The sequence below is a fragment of the Sinohyriopsis cumingii genome, chromosome 1 (genome assembly GCF_028554795.1).
Source record: "Sinohyriopsis cumingii isolate HCF-2022 chromosome 1, ASM2855479v2, whole genome shotgun sequence".
Taxonomy (NCBI): domain Eukaryota; kingdom Metazoa; phylum Mollusca; class Bivalvia; order Unionida; family Unionidae; genus Sinohyriopsis; species Sinohyriopsis cumingii.
This window is the reverse complement of record NC_142961.1, coordinates 186,426,695-186,444,492: the sequence shown is the minus strand read 5'-3', so window position 1 is coordinate 186,444,492 and position 17,798 is coordinate 186,426,695. Positions and strand designations below refer to the sequence as shown.

The window sequence follows — 17,798 nt, the reverse complement described above, 5'->3', positions numbered from 1 at the left end:
TTGTGTCATACGATGATGTCTCTGGACCTATGAATGATGGTAACGTTTAGTCAAATTGTCAAAAGGAGGGAGGGGGACAGAGAGAGCAGTAGTGTCACTAGGGGAGTGTGGACCGCACTGGGTGACACCATCAGAGGGGGCGACACCAAAATGACTCTACAAACTTTTTGAATTTTTGTGCAGGAAGGAGATCCATGGGGGTGACACTATGAGTTACTGTACTGGGTGACACCAACCCTAGTGATGCCACTTAGAGAATTTTATAGTTTTTAGAAATGTTATTTAATGCAGAATAATGATTTAGATGAACTGTGAATGTATTAAAATATTTTAATTACCTCTTGTTGGTTTGTCATTTCACTTAGTTTCTATTCCTTTCTAATTTCCATAAACCAGTACGTGAATGCCCGACAGTTCAGGTTCAGTGTACAAGAAGTTTGTAGGGCACTACTTTCTTCATAAAAACCATATTTCATGCTTAAATCATGATTATGTCTTATATTGAGTTAATAAATAAAAATAGAAACTCAAAATGAAAACAAACAATCAGCTTGCAATTGCAAATGTGATTGTGAACAAGAAAAATGGTAGAACTACAGTTTGTAGCGGACACACTCGCAGGGATGTGAGGAGTTCATTCACTCGGTCAACACACAGTTAGCTGGAGCATATTGCGACTTCATTCAAAGAGCAAATATGTGTATTTGTATGTGATATAAATGAAATATATGTATATATGTACACTGTATCAATGATATACCACTCATATAAATTTTTCATTAAAAGGAAACTTGGCAAGCCTCATTTCCTTTTAATGAAAAAAAAAAAAAATATATATATATATATATATATGGATATAGAGGTTTGATGGTTATGTTTATAAGGTACTTTTAATACCTTACTGACAGTATAGAGCCAGGGAAATAGAAGCCAGGTGGCTTTCCCAAGTACATACCACCAAGTACATACCAGCAAATTTTGGATCACGTTTCCATCATTCATCCAACCAAGCTACCATGGATGAATCTCATCATTTTCATGACATATTTATTGCATATATTTTCTGAAGAGTAAAAGTTGGTAACTAACGTTTTGTCAGGTGTTCTTTAATTCAAACAAATTTGTGGAATAATCAATCAATCTTACCATGAGAGTCAAAATCACTGACATTAATCAGGTAGTCATATTCTTTTACCTGGTGTATGTTTACATCCGAAATTTTATCCTTTCATCTCCTTGGAACAAAGGTTATGAAACAAGCATCAAACTGTTTAGACAAAAGTGCAGAAAAAGTTAAAATACAATAAATAAGCTATGTTTCATGATTTTATTGTCATTTTCACATTTCTACAGTAAAATATGAGCATCCTCAATAAACACAAGAAATCTACCATACCACATCTAAACATTCATCAATTTCAGTAAAATCATATTAACCCTTAGGCAAAACCAGTATATTTCTGATTTACTTTAAGGTACTATTTAGGAGATTGAGATGTGTTTATCTAAAACTGACAAACACAATGAATTTGGAAGCAATGTAAAAAAACATTTCATCCCTTTCTTTAACTTCTGTTTGTAAGAAAATGAAAGCCGATAAAACATGGACCAAACATGATCACTGATGCTGTGTCATACTTAGTGAATGGTGAAGGTTTGTCTACTAGGTTTCTATTGACATTTTTATTCATTACAATATCATTTACACAAGGAAACTAGCACTCACAAATTAAATTAGACACATTTTCACATATATAGTGGACTTTGGCCAGAATTAAATATTAGTCTTACACTGTTATATAAATAAAAGCATCCATCATTAAGGTATAATAATTTTTCTGTAAGACACATAAAACAAGCATGGAAATCTACATCTGTATGAACTTGCATACAAGTTGGTTCCAACTACAAACAATATAGTCCCTGACCTGCTGTCACATATGCAACAGCGGATAAGGGTCTATTTTGTTTGTTCTGATTACTCTGAACAACTGCATAGACTGAGATCTGTAGGCACGTTATGCAATGGCAGATCTCTAGGGGTATGCAGTTTTCAGATGGATCCAAATGACAGGGACACATGCAGTAACCAATGAGTCATCCAAATAAAATTTTCGAAGTGACATATAGTCTGATAACATCACGTCAAGCAGTGTTTGCATGAATAAAGTGTATTTAACTGTATTTATCAATATTCTTTCACTCTCATATCACCAGATCCTTTTTTATTTATTAGGCATCTGGCAAAATGTGAGTTTATGATGTTACTGCTATAAATAGTGAAGTAGGTCTGTAAAACAAGATTATAACCATATTATTTGCTAATACTATATTACTGCCAGAAAGCCGTTCACTTGTAAGCAACTTGATTCCATCATTATTCATTAAAATATTTATACATATTGAAAACTACTGGTACAAAAATCCATAATTTAAATTATGCATACATTAACTTGTACATATGTACCACATATACTTGTAAGTAATTACAAAGAATTATGTCATTCAAATGCATGCATTAACTTGTAAGTAATTACAAAGAATTATGTCATTCAAATGCATGCATGTATATACAAGGTGCTTGACCTTAAACATGTGCACAAAAATACTACCATACATACTTCCTTTTAAGCCGAGTCTAACTGCCAACAACATAAACCCTGAACTGCCATCACATAATGGGCTGGCAAGTCAGAGTTTTGCTGGTCGCTCTTAACAAACTGCAAAGATCCATGTATACTTGTGCATTATCCAGATCTGCAGTTTGTAGCTGGACTCGACTTATAAACAGCATACATAGTATCTTGTACTTATTTTTACGTTGAATAAATACATATTCTGGGGATTGATACAATTAAGTGACCTAATTATTTCAAATAACTTTGTTCACAAATGATACTAATACCATGGGAACTTAAGAATAACTAGCTAATGACTAGATTTTGTTACAAATAATGTATGGTGCTTCATATGAATGGCATTTTTCTATAAAAAATGATAGGCAATAAAAAGCCTTGGGATGTATGCAGTTTGCAGTCGCGTGTTTTAAAGCTTGTATCCTCCCCTTGAGATCAGAACCAAATATACAGGTGTTCATAAAATATAATTATTTAGAAGTCAAGTATGTAGTTTCAGGATTCTAGCAACTTTGAATTTTATGCATGCCCATCCAATCTCGGTAATGAAAGTCATAAAGATACTGGCCTTGGGTGATTGGTTTGCTTTGTTGGATTTAACATCACCTTTAACACATTATTGGCTATACCATATCATGGAATTTGAGCCAAGTACCTTTTCCAAGCATAGATGAAGGAAGCCACTCCATGCTGGCCAGGGCAGGCCATCAAACCCATCACTCTTGGAATATGAGTCTGACACAATACCAAATAAAATAATCTGGCACCTTTGCCAAGAGTGAAGTCATGAGATATGAAAATGAGTAGATTAAGTATATCTGACAAAAAAAACAGTGACATGTACTAGCAGTTTGGTAACCATTCAATCAGTCAAGAATGCCTACTCTATTTCAACACAACAACCTTGACTAATTTATTAAAATACCTCAACTAGCATGGAAATTCTGTTTCTAACAAGTCGTTTGCCATCTTTGGCAAATCTGGACATAAAAATCTTGTGAACAATGGGTAAAAAACAATCACTTGGAAAGTGTACCAGTAATGTACAGTATTGTCCCAATGATATGATGACCATTGGTATCACCAGTGGGCCAGCCTATTAAGGTGGGATTATCATTAGGGATGAGTTTACCACATGATCATATGGGTAACCTACATTGCTTTGGAATGTTAAACAAGAGAAAGTATTGAAATAAAATTTTCAATATGTAATTAATTCCAAATACAGTCTAATATTATTTATCCAGCATTGTCAAATGTCTTGTTTGACCTGAATATCAGATAAGTGTGCAGTAAACCGTTCCATAAAAGCCATAAGTTGACTGAAACCAGATCAATAAAACAAGTTTTGATCTGGTCAGTTAGAACATCAAGTGGTCAAAAATGTTGACAATATGTCAAACCCTTGTGATAAAAAGATTCATTAAAAGTAGCAATACAATAAACTAAAATCTCTGTGTTATTGGTCTAGTCTGATTCAGGTAAAAACTGGAGACAAATATGCTCTTTCATGAAACAGTAACAAGACACTAAATCACATTAAGCCACGTTAGAGAGATTAAAACAAGATGCTCTATTGGATGGAAACGTCACAAGAAGTCTTCTTGTAACAACCCCACTTTTGTTTGACCATCCATTCAGAAGGACCAACAACAGAATGATTTCAAGATGACTATCATGGCAATCATATTATAAATATGACTGGCACCATTTTGATTTTGGACCAACCAGGCCATGGAATGTGTGCATCAAGTTTTATGGCAATCTTCCAAGTACTTTAGTAGTAGCAATGATAAACTTGTTCTAATGGAGAGACAAACAGACCATTCTGTTAACTATTCTATTCTATAAATACCTTGGGATCTAAGCTAGCACAACAATACCCGTCTTGAAAGTTCAAACCAAGTATTTTCAAAAGCATTTTGAGCAAGAAACTCGGCTGACATAACCCCCCACCGATATAATACTTGGAGTATAGTTATTTAATTGAAGTGGCCGAGTGGTCTAAAGCGCTCTTCGTTACGGATCACTGCCATCTCACCTCTGTCTGCGGCGGTTTGAGTCTAAGATTCAGCCAATGTGGGCATGTGAGAAAGCCTGCCAGTAGCTTCTCGTGGGTCGGTGGTTCTTTCCGGGGTTTTCCGGGTTCTTCCTCCACCATTAATACTGGCCGCCATGTATAGCCTATCATGCTGAAAAATGGCGTTAAACCCCACAACAACAACAACAACATTTAATTGAAAACATATCAAGCTCATTGAGAAGCCGAAGTTAAAATGATCTGAAAGTGCCACAGAGTTAACTTCATTCTATTCAGTGTTGTGCCTTAAGCTTTAGTGTTGAAAACATGGGAACAAGTGCAGAAATCATATAACTTTTGCACTTGAGGATTTTGTTTTGACTAATCACATAAGACATTCATTTTTGAAAGGTCACCTTTGATTATTAAGAGTGGAAATACAGAGTTTTATTATCTCCAGGTCTGATTCTTAATTCACAAATATTTGTTTATATGGTTTAGATTAGTGTATTAAAATATATTAATTTCTAGTGAAATGTATAAAACCGTGATAAATATGTTTGTCTGTGCTCCTAGACTCATCTCTCAGCAGAGGTCATATTAAAAGAAATTACAGATGTGTTTCAGACAAGTATTTGTCAAATATAGCACCAAAATGAAAAACGTTCTTCATAAACATTCAGTCACACTTTACCATCAGAAAAAATTTATAGACGTTCTCAGATTGGTATACAACAGAAGAATTGTTTCCATAAAATCAGTTATTTACATAAACGGCTGTTCCATTTAAACATAAATGGTACCCAGGGAAAGCAGTTTTTAAAACTATGTGCCACGGGTACTTTGATTTCCCGGAGTTCATATTAAAATGATAAAATTCTAAATTACATCCACGGGTGAGTACCCCACTTCAAAGTGCCTTCACTGGGTCCCATGTATGTTTTAATAAAACAGCCCTAACCAAATGGTGAATAATAGCATAACAATTTTCTTGTACATTTCTAAAGTTAAAAGAACTGAAATAATTTGTTATGCACAAGTTATATAGATAGATCTGGGCAGTGAAGTTTTTGGTACAGCTAATCATGAACAGCTTCAACTGTACATGACAAATTATTATTACAAGGAATGGTTTCTGTAATAAAAAATAGTAAATCTTGTATTTCCTGTACAATTTCATGATTATAAAGAGTAAAACCTGATTGGCTGAAATGGAGCACTGACAAGTTACTGCCAATTTACCATATGCCCAAATGTTTTCCATGGAACTATGGTAATTTGACAACTTGAGTCCATGTAGCTTATACATTTTAACAGTATTGCATTCTAGCAATTCCAACATAAAGACTGAGTGTGCTTTTGCAAATTAAAAAATAAACAACATCTTCATTTACCCTTTTGGTGTGAAATAAACAATACTTTGATTCCTGTGGCATTCAAATGTGGCATTCAAACATAAGTCACACATTTTACGAAGTAGCAGTATTATCATTTTGAATATCTGAAATAGCCTCTTGTTAATAATATAGGTTATACTCGTATCTTCAGAGACAAGTGGACACACACACACACACACACATTTCATGTAAAGAGACAGTTTGAAAAGTGGTAACTAAACTGGACATCAAAATCTATACAACTTTTAAAATGTGCCTGCTTTGCTGAACAGCTGTTTCATATCCAACTTTAAAGCCAGACAATATCATTCCTAAGCTATAAAATTAGCATAATCAAGAAATGCACAGTATTACAAAGGCAAATTATACATTGTTTACAAATTATCAACAAGCATCCAACTACAAACAGCTTCAATCATAATATGTTCTTGAATGATGTGCCAGCAGGTCAGATAGTTTTTGTCTGGATGGTTCATAATAGCCTTTTTTCACATCATTGGCTATATCATGCAGAGGAAATGGATGCTAAGTGTTTTTCCAAAGAGCACTGAGGCTGCTAACCTGGCCTTGCTTGGCCAAGTATTGAACATACAACCCTCGGATTACAAGCCTGACACTCAACCAATTGAGCTATCCTGGCTCATTACCTGAAGGCTAGAGTCAACACAGTTCACTTAAAAACATCAGCAGTCATAGCAGCAAATATCAAGCTCTAGATACCAACAGATCTGGCTTTGTATTATCTTACCTTTTTGACCTAGATACCCTAGCTCAAGCATGTAAACATCCTGACAATAGAAATAATGTAATCTCTAACCTTTAAGTTTATCTCCCTTGCATCAATCAAGGTGATCCTATTGTTAAAAACTCACAATTGGAACTGCCAGGTGATGTATGCTTATTTTTGGTGAATATTAATTATGCAATTTGTCATCATTTTCATGCTCCTGATTCAAATGAAAGCCATTTACCTAATTAATGAACAAATCAGTAGTACTTTCAAGCACAATTCAAAGTTGATTTTAAATCACTTATAAACTCAGTAGATTTATTTAGAGTACAGAAAACATGTCCGTCTTGTGGACTATGTATTGCCAAAAGTTGTGAAGGAAAAAAAATCAGTAAAGACTCCAAAAATAGGTTTAAACCAAGTCTTTCTCCTGGTGATAAAGATAATTTTACGTAATACACATTAGGTGATTTTTCATTCGTCTTTAAGGAAAAAAAATCCAATAACTGGTGACTAGCTATTATGATTCTAACTTTAATGTAGTAAAAGTTGCAGAGCATCAAAGGTTTTGGTCTCTAGGCATAAGATTTGGTTCTATGTTCATAAGGCCCAATTGTACATGCTATTTGCAGTTGGGTGAAAACAAGTAAACAAAGTAGATCTAATGTTGTGCTGGATGTTGGATAAGAAAATGCAGGAAATCCTGGATTATTACATTTACAGTAGCCATAAAAAATTTCCTGCAGCTATGATATTGGTGTCTTCTGTCCAGAAAGATGGAAATACCAATATCTTCATTGAAGATGAACATGAAAATTCAGTAAATGAAAATCACATGTTGCTAATCACTGGAGAAGCTTGCTGTTTAAAATCAAGTTAATTCAACCACCACTCCCCTTTATTCTGATACTGACTTTAACCATTTAGTCTTAAATGGTTCAGTGGAAGAAAAAAATAAAAGAGTAAAAGTCCTTAAATTTTAATGTACACTTTCTGCACCTGAATTCAGCTAAAAACATGTCACATAATAAAAGAGCATTAAAAAATATTACCATTTGTATTCATCAACATGAATGACATTCGATGCCAAATCTCTTCCTTGTTACTATCCATGAAATGTGATTCTTCAGTATTTCCTAAGAGCTACTTAAATACTGTATTTACCAATGTAAAATATACACCCAAATATGTGCACTGTAGATGCTTGTCAGCCATTGCATTAAATGTGGCTGATAAATGTCCTCCTTTCCAAAGAATGGAGTCTGACATATGATCTATCAACACAAACACATTATATATATATATATATATATACACACACACACACATACATACATACACAAAACACATAAATATGACATTTAATAATCACAAGATAATTGCACAGTAAACAACATTTCCAATGCCTTCAAAGTCTAAGCTGTATATTGCAGTGCAGAGAAAATCCTTACAAGGTAATATCTGCTACTGTAAAACTTGAATCCAACATTTTGTACAAACTACATACAAGGTGACATTCAAGAAGAAAAATAATTGGGCTTTTAAGCAACTTCATTGCCATTGTAATGTGACTCTGCCACTGTAGTTTCATTGCCATTGTAATGGTACTGCCACTGCAATGCCATTGCCACTGTAATGGTACTGCCACTACAATGCCATTGCCACTGTAATGGTACTGCCACTACAATGCTATTGCCACTGTAATGGTACTGCCACTACAATGCCATTGCCAATGTAATGGTACTGCCACTGCAATGCTATTGCCACTGTAATGGTACTGCCACTACAATGCCATTGCCACTGTAATGGTACTGCCACTGCAATGCCATTGCCACTGTAGTGCTGCCACAGCTTCATCGGAACGGTTAAAATATTTTAACATTTTTAATTCATTAATGTCTTATTTAGCAAATTAATCTGTTGCACAATGAAAATCAAATCAGAAGTGGATCCAGTCATTATTTCTGTAAACCAAACAATTCTGTAACTATAAATGAATCTCAATCATGGATATTGAAAGCCACTTAAACGGATATTTTGTTTTGCAGTAGCACACAGAAAAATCCTGATTGTCATGAATGAGTCTTAATGCTGGACTAACTGAAATTTTACTTTGCTCTTGTAGAATTCTATAGCACCAGGCAAATTAACTGATTCAGTTGGTGAACTTAAATCCTACGCACGCAATGAAGGTAAGTATACTGCAGTGTTTTATAAACTGTAGACGTAGTTTACTGACTGCTTGGCTTAGTGGCCTGTTCTGCCATGATGATGTTGTTGGGTCACACCTGACTTTGGTGTCTTGGAGGAGGAGGAGGATCTTTGCTGAGAGGGTGTCTGCTGTACCCACCTGGATGAGGAGGGAGGGGGCCTGCAACACATTAAAACAAGTTATTAATAATAGTTTTCTTTTTCTTTAAAGTTTAAGTGTTGATAAACTCCAGGATGCAGAAATTGTAGTTTTTCTCACCTTTTGTGTATATATATATATATATATATATATATATATATATAGTGAGAGAGAGAGAGAGAGAGAGAGAATGGTTTCTGTACATTCATGTTTCTTGTAAAACCCTTAAATAAAATTATTTATATTGTTTAACCTACACAAAGCCAGTTCAACCAGCCTTGACCTCCACACCTGCTAGCAGGTTTCAATTAAGAATTCCTTTTTTTTTAATCTCTTTTTGCAAAAAGTAGATGAAATCTTTTTCACAAACTGATCCATTACAGTAAACACTCTGACCAAATCACTATGTATGTTGGATATTTTTAGATGAGAATATATGCAAACTTTGGTAATTCATAAATACTAACCAAATGCTTGCAAGAACAATTTATGTGTCCTCGGCCATTTCCATGAATAAAACCTTACATGTGTTGCTGAAGCAACCATTTTGATTTTCATTCATGAGAACAGATCTTTCATGTTATGTGATCATATAATAACATATATCACTGAATATAAAAAATAAGGTACAGAAGTACCCTACTTATAAGGTCAACTCTTCTGAATCAGAAAAGTGGCCTTGTAAGTGTGGAAGCTTTTTGGAAAGGGTTTACACAGATATGAGTCCTAATTACATATAAAGTATGGAAGGCATAACTAATCTGTACATATTTACTAGTTTCATTTGAAACTCATAGGAATGTTATTAAATCAATATAACAAAACTTCAATCAGTACACGAATGATCATTAATAATGCAATATAACTTTGTCAAGAACGACAGGGCTGTAACTATCTCTGTCTCTTGATTCTGTTTTCTCAATGCAAAACAGCAAATTATATTAATGATGATGTTCATCTAATCTTTCTGTCATCAATTTTCTCAGTAGCAAAAAAAAAGAACTCCCTCTTTTTGTTTAGACCAATTGCATTCACTTTTCCTTCTAGACTCACAATGCCTGATGATATTTTACAAGAACTTCAGTTTGCAGTTATTACATGAGATGTTCAGTGTTTACAAAGGAAGAAAAACTCATACATGATTGATTTTAGTTTGGTACCCTTCTTGTACACTTCCTAATTTATGAGAGATACCACAATGGCAAAAACACACTGACCTAAACTAAACCGACCTGAGCTTTTCAGCAGTAAGCTTATATCAATTTGATAATTTTCACTGTTAATAATAGCCAAAAAGTATCAAAGTAAAACAAACAACTGAGATGTAAGGAACACACATCAGTAAGGATAACCAGAATACTTGTGTCTTTGCATGGATCAAAGTTACTCTATTGACGTGTTGGACAAATATTAGCAATTTGCTTAATTTAGAAATCAACCAATATTCAAGATTATTATCTGTAAATACCATGATGTGGTTATTCATTAGGTAAATTTTAAAGTTTTTGCACTTGTATGAAGGTTGCTGACAATATTAGATTGGCTGCTGACAATATTAGATAGGTGATGACAATATTAATTTGGCTGCTGACAATATTAGATTGGCTGCTGACAATATTAGATGGCTGCTGACAATATTATATGGAGAATATTAGATGGCTGCTGACAACTGGCTGCGGCTGCTGACAATATTAGATTGGGTGATGACAATATTAGATGGACAATATTAGATTGGCTGCTGACAATATTAGATGGCTGCTGACAATATTAGATTGGCTGATGACAATATTAGATGGCCAATATTAGAATGGCTGCTGACAATATTAGATGGCTGCTGACAATATTAGATTGGCTGATGACAATATTAGATGGACAATATTAGATTGGCTGCTGACAATATTAGAATGGCTGCTGACAATATTAGATGGACAATATTAGATGGCTGCTGACAATATTAGATGGGTGGCCATCCAAAAGGAACACTTTTTAATGCTGGCTGCATCAAATGACTGGCTGCTGGTTAGGGGTGGGGTGGCTTTTCAAGAAAGACCACTGCACTGGGTCATTAAAAATACATGTTCATCAATTCCATTCAATTAACAAAACATTTCTTTGCATAAACATGTTTTGTTGCATTGTCCATATATGCCCAAGCAAAAATTATCTAAAAGGCTGCTGGAAGTTTTTGTAAATTCTTACTACAACTACTTTACATAAAAAAGCTTGCCTACAAGGTTAATGTATGAAAGGCTTTAAAGAGATGATACGAATCTGAACCATTTATCAGCATGTAACCTACAATTACTACATGCTTAACATCCACTTTTGTGACATTAACTATAAAATACAATTTAAAATTTAAATAACTTAATAAAGTCCTCATCCTCACTTAAAACACAGAGAAGAGAGAAAATGTGTAGACTATCTTTGATCAAGGCACTTATACCTGAAATACTATCCATATATATGATAAACTTGAAAAAATAATAACCCATCCAAAAGGTTTTTCCAAACTTACGTGAATTCCTGAAGTTAAATATGAATAAGTGTCCATTATTAGATGTTAAAAGATGTCATTTGTCACTGAATTCTTTTCAAAGTCTTCTGTCACTAAACTCTAGACATTTTTAATTAACCCTTTACCTCATACAGTGTATGGCTTTTTAGCCCTCCGATACACAGGTAGCTAAGTTACCCAGTGCAGTGTGCTATAATTAGAACACCTGTTACCTATTCGACTCCATACACACAGGCCTGCCTGTTAACTGTTAAGCAATGTAGTGTATGTTATGTTTAACAGCAATTTTAACCATTTTACTTTTTTGGTAGACATCTATTATGTATGGAAAACTTGAAGAGTAAAGTCTGATTATTATAGCTGTGTAATTATTTTTCACGGAATAAATTTTTTATGCGCTTTAAAATTCTGAGAGAACTTCATCACTGTCAAGTCACACCATGTGAACAACCATAGCTGCCATTTCTCATACTCTAAATCTACACGTTCTAAATCTGCGTATACATCATTAAGTCATATGAATTTGATAATTTATAAAAACTAATTGCTGCCTACATCAATATCAGAGCCTTTACATAAATTATTGAAGTTTTAATAGTTGTGATTCTAATCATGAAAAGTACTGAATGAAATCCGCGACCTCCATTTAGGAGAGTGGAGAATATGACCCAGTTACTTTAAACAGCAGATTTCGACCAGAGCATAAACAGCGACCACATGATCTGAGGCAATGGTCATTCACAGCAATGAATGAGGTATCTAATAAGAGATTTTCCCCGAAGGTGGCGCTATGAAAACCCGCTAAAAATGGCTGATGTTTACAGCAGGCGTCAAAAGGCACTTCCATGTGAATGGAGTAGAGGCGTCAAAAGGCGCTTGCATGAGGTAAATAGTTAAGTAACAGTTAATTTTGTTTTTCTAAGGTTTTAATTCATTTGATGGATAACCATTATTCTAGAATTATAATGAAATACGATTGATCAGCTAATGTACAAGGTAGAGATGAGTAAAAAAAGATGCAATATTCTTTAGGGTATGCTATTATGTGTAATCCAATCATTGCTATATTTTAAATGAAAATTAGAAATTTATAAACAACAGTGCAAGCAATAAACCATACATTTAGGCTGAACAGAAAAAGCCAAACTAAACAGACTGCAGGTAAACTCAGAATGGATTACCTTTACAAGCAAGAGCAAATTAAGACAGTATATACTCACTTATCAGTCAAATCCAACTGCAAACTGCATAGACCCAGATCTGCTGTCACATAATGTGCCGATGGCAGATCTGGGTCTATGCAGTAGGTTGGAAGTATTCAAATCGATCAACAAACACCCTGATCTGCTGGTGCAGTATGTGATGGCAGATTAGGATCAATGCTGTTTGCACTGGACTTGACATATGAGCAAGTATATACGGTAGTAACAAAAAAGAAAACAAAGAAGGAAAATGTGAAAAAGAACTATTATGAAGTTCATGCACATATATCACAAATTTACAAGAAAAGCAAAAAAAGCACTACTTTATAAAACCCTTACCCCTACTATCAGCAGGCTCCATTTTCATATTGCTAAGGGAATCTCGGAATGGAGGAGGGGGTCCTCTATGAGGAGGATACATGTCATGGTAGGGTGGCCTGGGACCCCTGGGTTGGGGAGGATATCTATCAAAGGGAGGGGGTGACCTTCTATCCAGAATATGTGGAGGTGGTGGTGGTCTTATGCCATATGGTGGTGGAGATCTGACATCAAAATGAGGTGGAGGAGGACGTGGACCCATGGGAGGGGGTCCACCTGGCATCCTCCGGTCTGGGGGAGGTTGTATCCTCTCTGGACCTGGTGACCCTCTGTAGTCATCCTCTCTGAAAGAGAAACATCAATACAAGCTTTAAATTAAAATTTGACTTTTTATTCCTTTTTGCGATTCATTAAAAACAAAACTTTCCATGGCATTATATGAATGCCATAAATTCTTTTTTATTTCACTGGGTACCAATATTTGTAGGTTTTCGGGGCTGAACCACTGGCTCACACATATAAATACCATCATATGTGACTTCACAAGCAGTACTCCAATGCAAACCCTAACCTTGAGAAATTTGGTTCAGCCAAAAGGTAAGCTGAGATCACCAAAACATGAAATGTTTGTTACAGTGACCTATTTTTACTTTTGGCTGTATTACTTCTCATAATGCACTTACATACAAAGTTCTGTGAATCCATGAGCGTTTGTGCCGGAGAAAATTTGTTAAATGTAAGGTTAACCAAAATCACTGAACTTTGCAAAATGTTTGTAAATATGACACAATGACCCAATTTTCACTGAAAGGTGTAGATGACACATCTAAATATAAGCTTATGTAACTCTATAAACAATACTGTCTTGATACTAACCTAACGACTGCCAGATCTAAGTTGAAAGTGTCCTTATATTTCTAGAGAGGGACCGTATGGATACGAGTGATAATTACATGTAAGGTATGCAAGGGATAACTAATTATTTTTAATTTTATATTTTCATCTGACATGAGTCTCTCAAAGGAAGGATGCTCTACTAGCTGAAAAGAATTTCCAGGAATTCAAAATAAGACCATTTATACCTTTTAAGGCTGAGTGTTGAAACCATCTCTGATGATGATTTTTTTGAAGAAATAATTCAATTTTAAAATTAGCTGCTAAAGTGGACATACTGGATGTCCGACTGACATGTTTTTAGGACAAATAAGATATCATTAGAAGTCTTTTGATCAAAGCATATTATCGATATGACCAGTCAACAAGAAGCAGCAATAACAGGATTTTCAAGATGACTTGTGGTGGCCATATTGGATATGTGAGTGGGACCATTTTCATTTAGGAACAGCTAGACAATGGGATGAATGATTCTGTGAAGTTTTCTAAAAATTCTCCACGTAGCTTCAGAGTAGCAATAACAAATTTGAACAAATGGATGGATGAACAATGGATGATGAACATCAGACCTTCACATAAGCTCTTGTGGTCCAAAATTAGCACTAAAATCAGGCGTGTTGTGAAATCAGCATGCTAAAACTTATATTAATGTTATTTTCAAAAATTACGAATCCTCATTGTGGTTTAAAAGCATTCTAATAAAATCTGTGTAAAAACATCTGGCTGTAAGTGTCACCATCCATCCATTAAACATCTGGCTGCAAGTGTCACTATCCATCCATTAAACATCTGGCTGAAAGTGTCACTATCCATCCATTAAACATCTGGCTGTAAGTGTCACTATCCATCCATTAAACATCTGGCTGCAAGTGTCACTATCCATCCTTTAAACATCTGGCTGTAAGTGTCACTATCCATCCATTAAACATCTGGCTGCAAGTGTCACTATCCATCCATTAAACATCTGGCTGTAAGTGTCACTATCCATCCATTAAACATCTGGCTGCAAGTGTCACTATCCATCCTTTAAACATCTGGCTGTAAGTGTCACTATCCATCCATTAAACATCTGGCTGCAAGTGTCACAATCCATCCATTAAACATCTGGCTGTAACTGTCACTATCCATCCTTTAAACATCTGGCTGTAAGTGTCACTATCCATCCTTTAAACATCTGGCTGTAAGTGTCATTATCCATCCATTAAACATCTGGCTGTAAGTGTCACAATCCATCCATTAAACATCTGGCTGTAAGTGTCACTATCCATCCTTTAAACATCTGGCTGTGTCACTATCCATCCTTTAAACATCTGGCTGTAAGTGTCACTATCCATCCATTAAACATCTGGCTGTAAGTGTCACTATCCATCCATTAAACATCTGGCTGTAAGTGTCACTATCCATCCATTAAAGATCTGGCTGCAAGTGTCACTATCCATCCATTAAACATCTGGCTGCAAGTGTCACTATCCATCCTTTAAACATCTGGCTGTAAGTGTCACTATCCATCCTTTAAACATCTGGCTGTAAGTGTCACAATCCATCCATTAAACATCTGGCTGTAAGTGTCACTATCCATCCTTTAAACCCATCCTTTAAACATCTGGCTGTAAGTGTCACTATCCATCCATTAAACATCTGGCTGTAAGTGTCACTCACTATTCATCCATTAAACATCTGGCTGTAAGTGTCACTATCCATCCGTTAAACATCTGGTTGCAAGTGTCATTATCCATTAAAAATCTGGCTGTAAGTGCCACTATCCATCCATTCCATTTACCCACTGCTGTAGAACGTGTAACTTAATATGTTTATTATAATTTTTCTTAAATAAAATGTCTCAGCAGTGATCAAAGGACTCGCCATCTTTTAACTCATACTTTCACTTTCTTTCTAAAATGAGAATGCTTGTTGATATTTTGCACTTTTTGCTAGTATCTATTCATTCAATGGCATCATTATTTCAAAAAATGTGTTGTGATATCAAGATTTCTATGATGACAACAACAGTTGCAATGATGGACATATTATGACCATTTTCATTAATAACTGCTACATTCTACTAAAGCTTTTTGCTGAAAAACATATGATATCATAACCATTTAATCAGGAACAGTAGCTATAAGATTTGCAAGAAGGCCACAAAGCCAACAATTTTGAAAGTTTCTATCAGCCTCATTTAAACAATGGAATGTATGAATATCCAATCTGGGCTTTTTATCCTAACTACTTTGGCATCCAAACTGGAAGATCATATCTACCACATTTTCATTGTGGACAAATTACATAAAATAACAAGGGTCCCTCAAAGGGACATACTCCACTGGCTGTGAAGAATTTCCAGGAATTCAAGATAAGACCATTTCTTCCTTTCACTGCTCAGTGTTGAAACTATCTCTGATATTCTTCAATAATAACAAGATTTTCAAGTTACCTACTATGGACATACTGAAATCAGATTGACATCATTTTCATATAGGACCAACAAGACTTCATAGGAAATCTGCTGGAAACCCAATGTCTATGCAACTTTCCATTTTGTACTAAACAGACACCTAAGAAGTCTCTTGTTGAAGTCTGCTAGAAACCCAATGTCTATGCGACTTTCTATTCTGTACTAAACAGACATCAGACATCTAAGAAGTCTCTTGTTGAAGTCAGCTGGAAACCTGATGTCTATGCGACTTTCCATTTTGTATTAAACATACATTTAAGAAGTCTCTTGTTGAAGCAAAATGTCGATATGACCAGCTATCTAGAAGAAGTAGTAAAAACAGTATTTTCAAAATGGCCACCATGGCAGGCATAATGAATGTCTGGATTGCACAAACTTCATTCAGGACCAACTAGACATTATTTGAAGTTGATGAATCATCCATCCACTCAGGAAGAGAAAATAACATTAAGAAATAACAAAATGTTTTTAAGATGGTCACACTTTTCATTTGGGATCAAGAAGACATCACAAAAAATCTGGTGAAAACCCTATGTCAGCGAATTTATGTTCAGGAGGAGTAGTAACAGGATTTTCAAGATGGTTTCTTTGGGGCCATATTGGATAACAGATTGGTACCATTTTCATTCAGGACCAGTTCAACCATAGGATAAGTATGTATATAAATCTTTGTGATGATCCTCCTTGTACAGTAGTAATATTATAAACAAACCTGTGCTAATGGACAGATGGATGAGGGACAATATACCATCCTACAAGTCCTTCTGGTAAATGAACAGAGAACTATAATTAAAAAACATCGATGAAAACATCGTGTTCATGTGTCCAATCATTTAAGAGAAGATTATAGCAGTATTTTAAACTTGGCTGATGTTGGTGGCCATAATGGAAGTCAGACTGGCAGCCATACTGGAAGTCAAATTGGCACCATTTTCACTTAAAAATGTCATAGAAAGCATTTTCGAGGGAAGACCAAGTCCATCCATGCATGAGGATAAGCTACAAGAAGATTTTCAACATGGCCGCCAGATTGGTATCATTTTCATTTAGGATCATTTATGTTTTATTAAAAGTCTTGAGTGAAATCTCCATGTCAATATCACCATTTGTTCCAGACCAGTCATAGGATTTTTCAAGATGGGTGACACAGCAGCCATGGTGGCTGTCAGATCAGTACCATTTTCATTTAAGACTATGTTCAAGTAAAAACCTAGCATTTGTATAGCATTAAATTCAGGAGTAGCAATGAATGCATCCTCAAAATAGTACACCATGGTG

The 17,798-nt window shown here is 35.0% G+C and overlaps 1 protein-coding gene across 5 annotated transcripts in view; it reads right to left on the bottom strand.

Annotated features, from left to right (window-relative positions):
• Positions 1 to 1,313: 1,313 nt before the first annotated feature.
• The window catches only part of LOC149808534 (uncharacterized), a 185,706-nt gene continuing 169,221 nt past the window's right edge, over positions 1,314 to 17,798 (bottom strand). For 4 of the 5 annotated variants that reach the window (XM_089978672.1, XM_089978692.1, XM_089978701.1 and 1 more), the window contains 2 exons: positions 13,193 to 13,515; positions 1,314 to 9,154 (listed from right to left, as the gene is read on the bottom strand). In XM_089978672.1, the coding sequence (XP_089834798.1) occupies positions 9,066 to 9,154; positions 13,193 to 13,515 (412 nt within the window). In that variant the 3' untranslated portion in view covers positions 1,314 to 9,065. The remainder of the gene's footprint in view (positions 9,155 to 13,192; positions 13,516 to 17,798) is intronic. The other variant, XM_089978707.1, reaches the window with a different exon arrangement.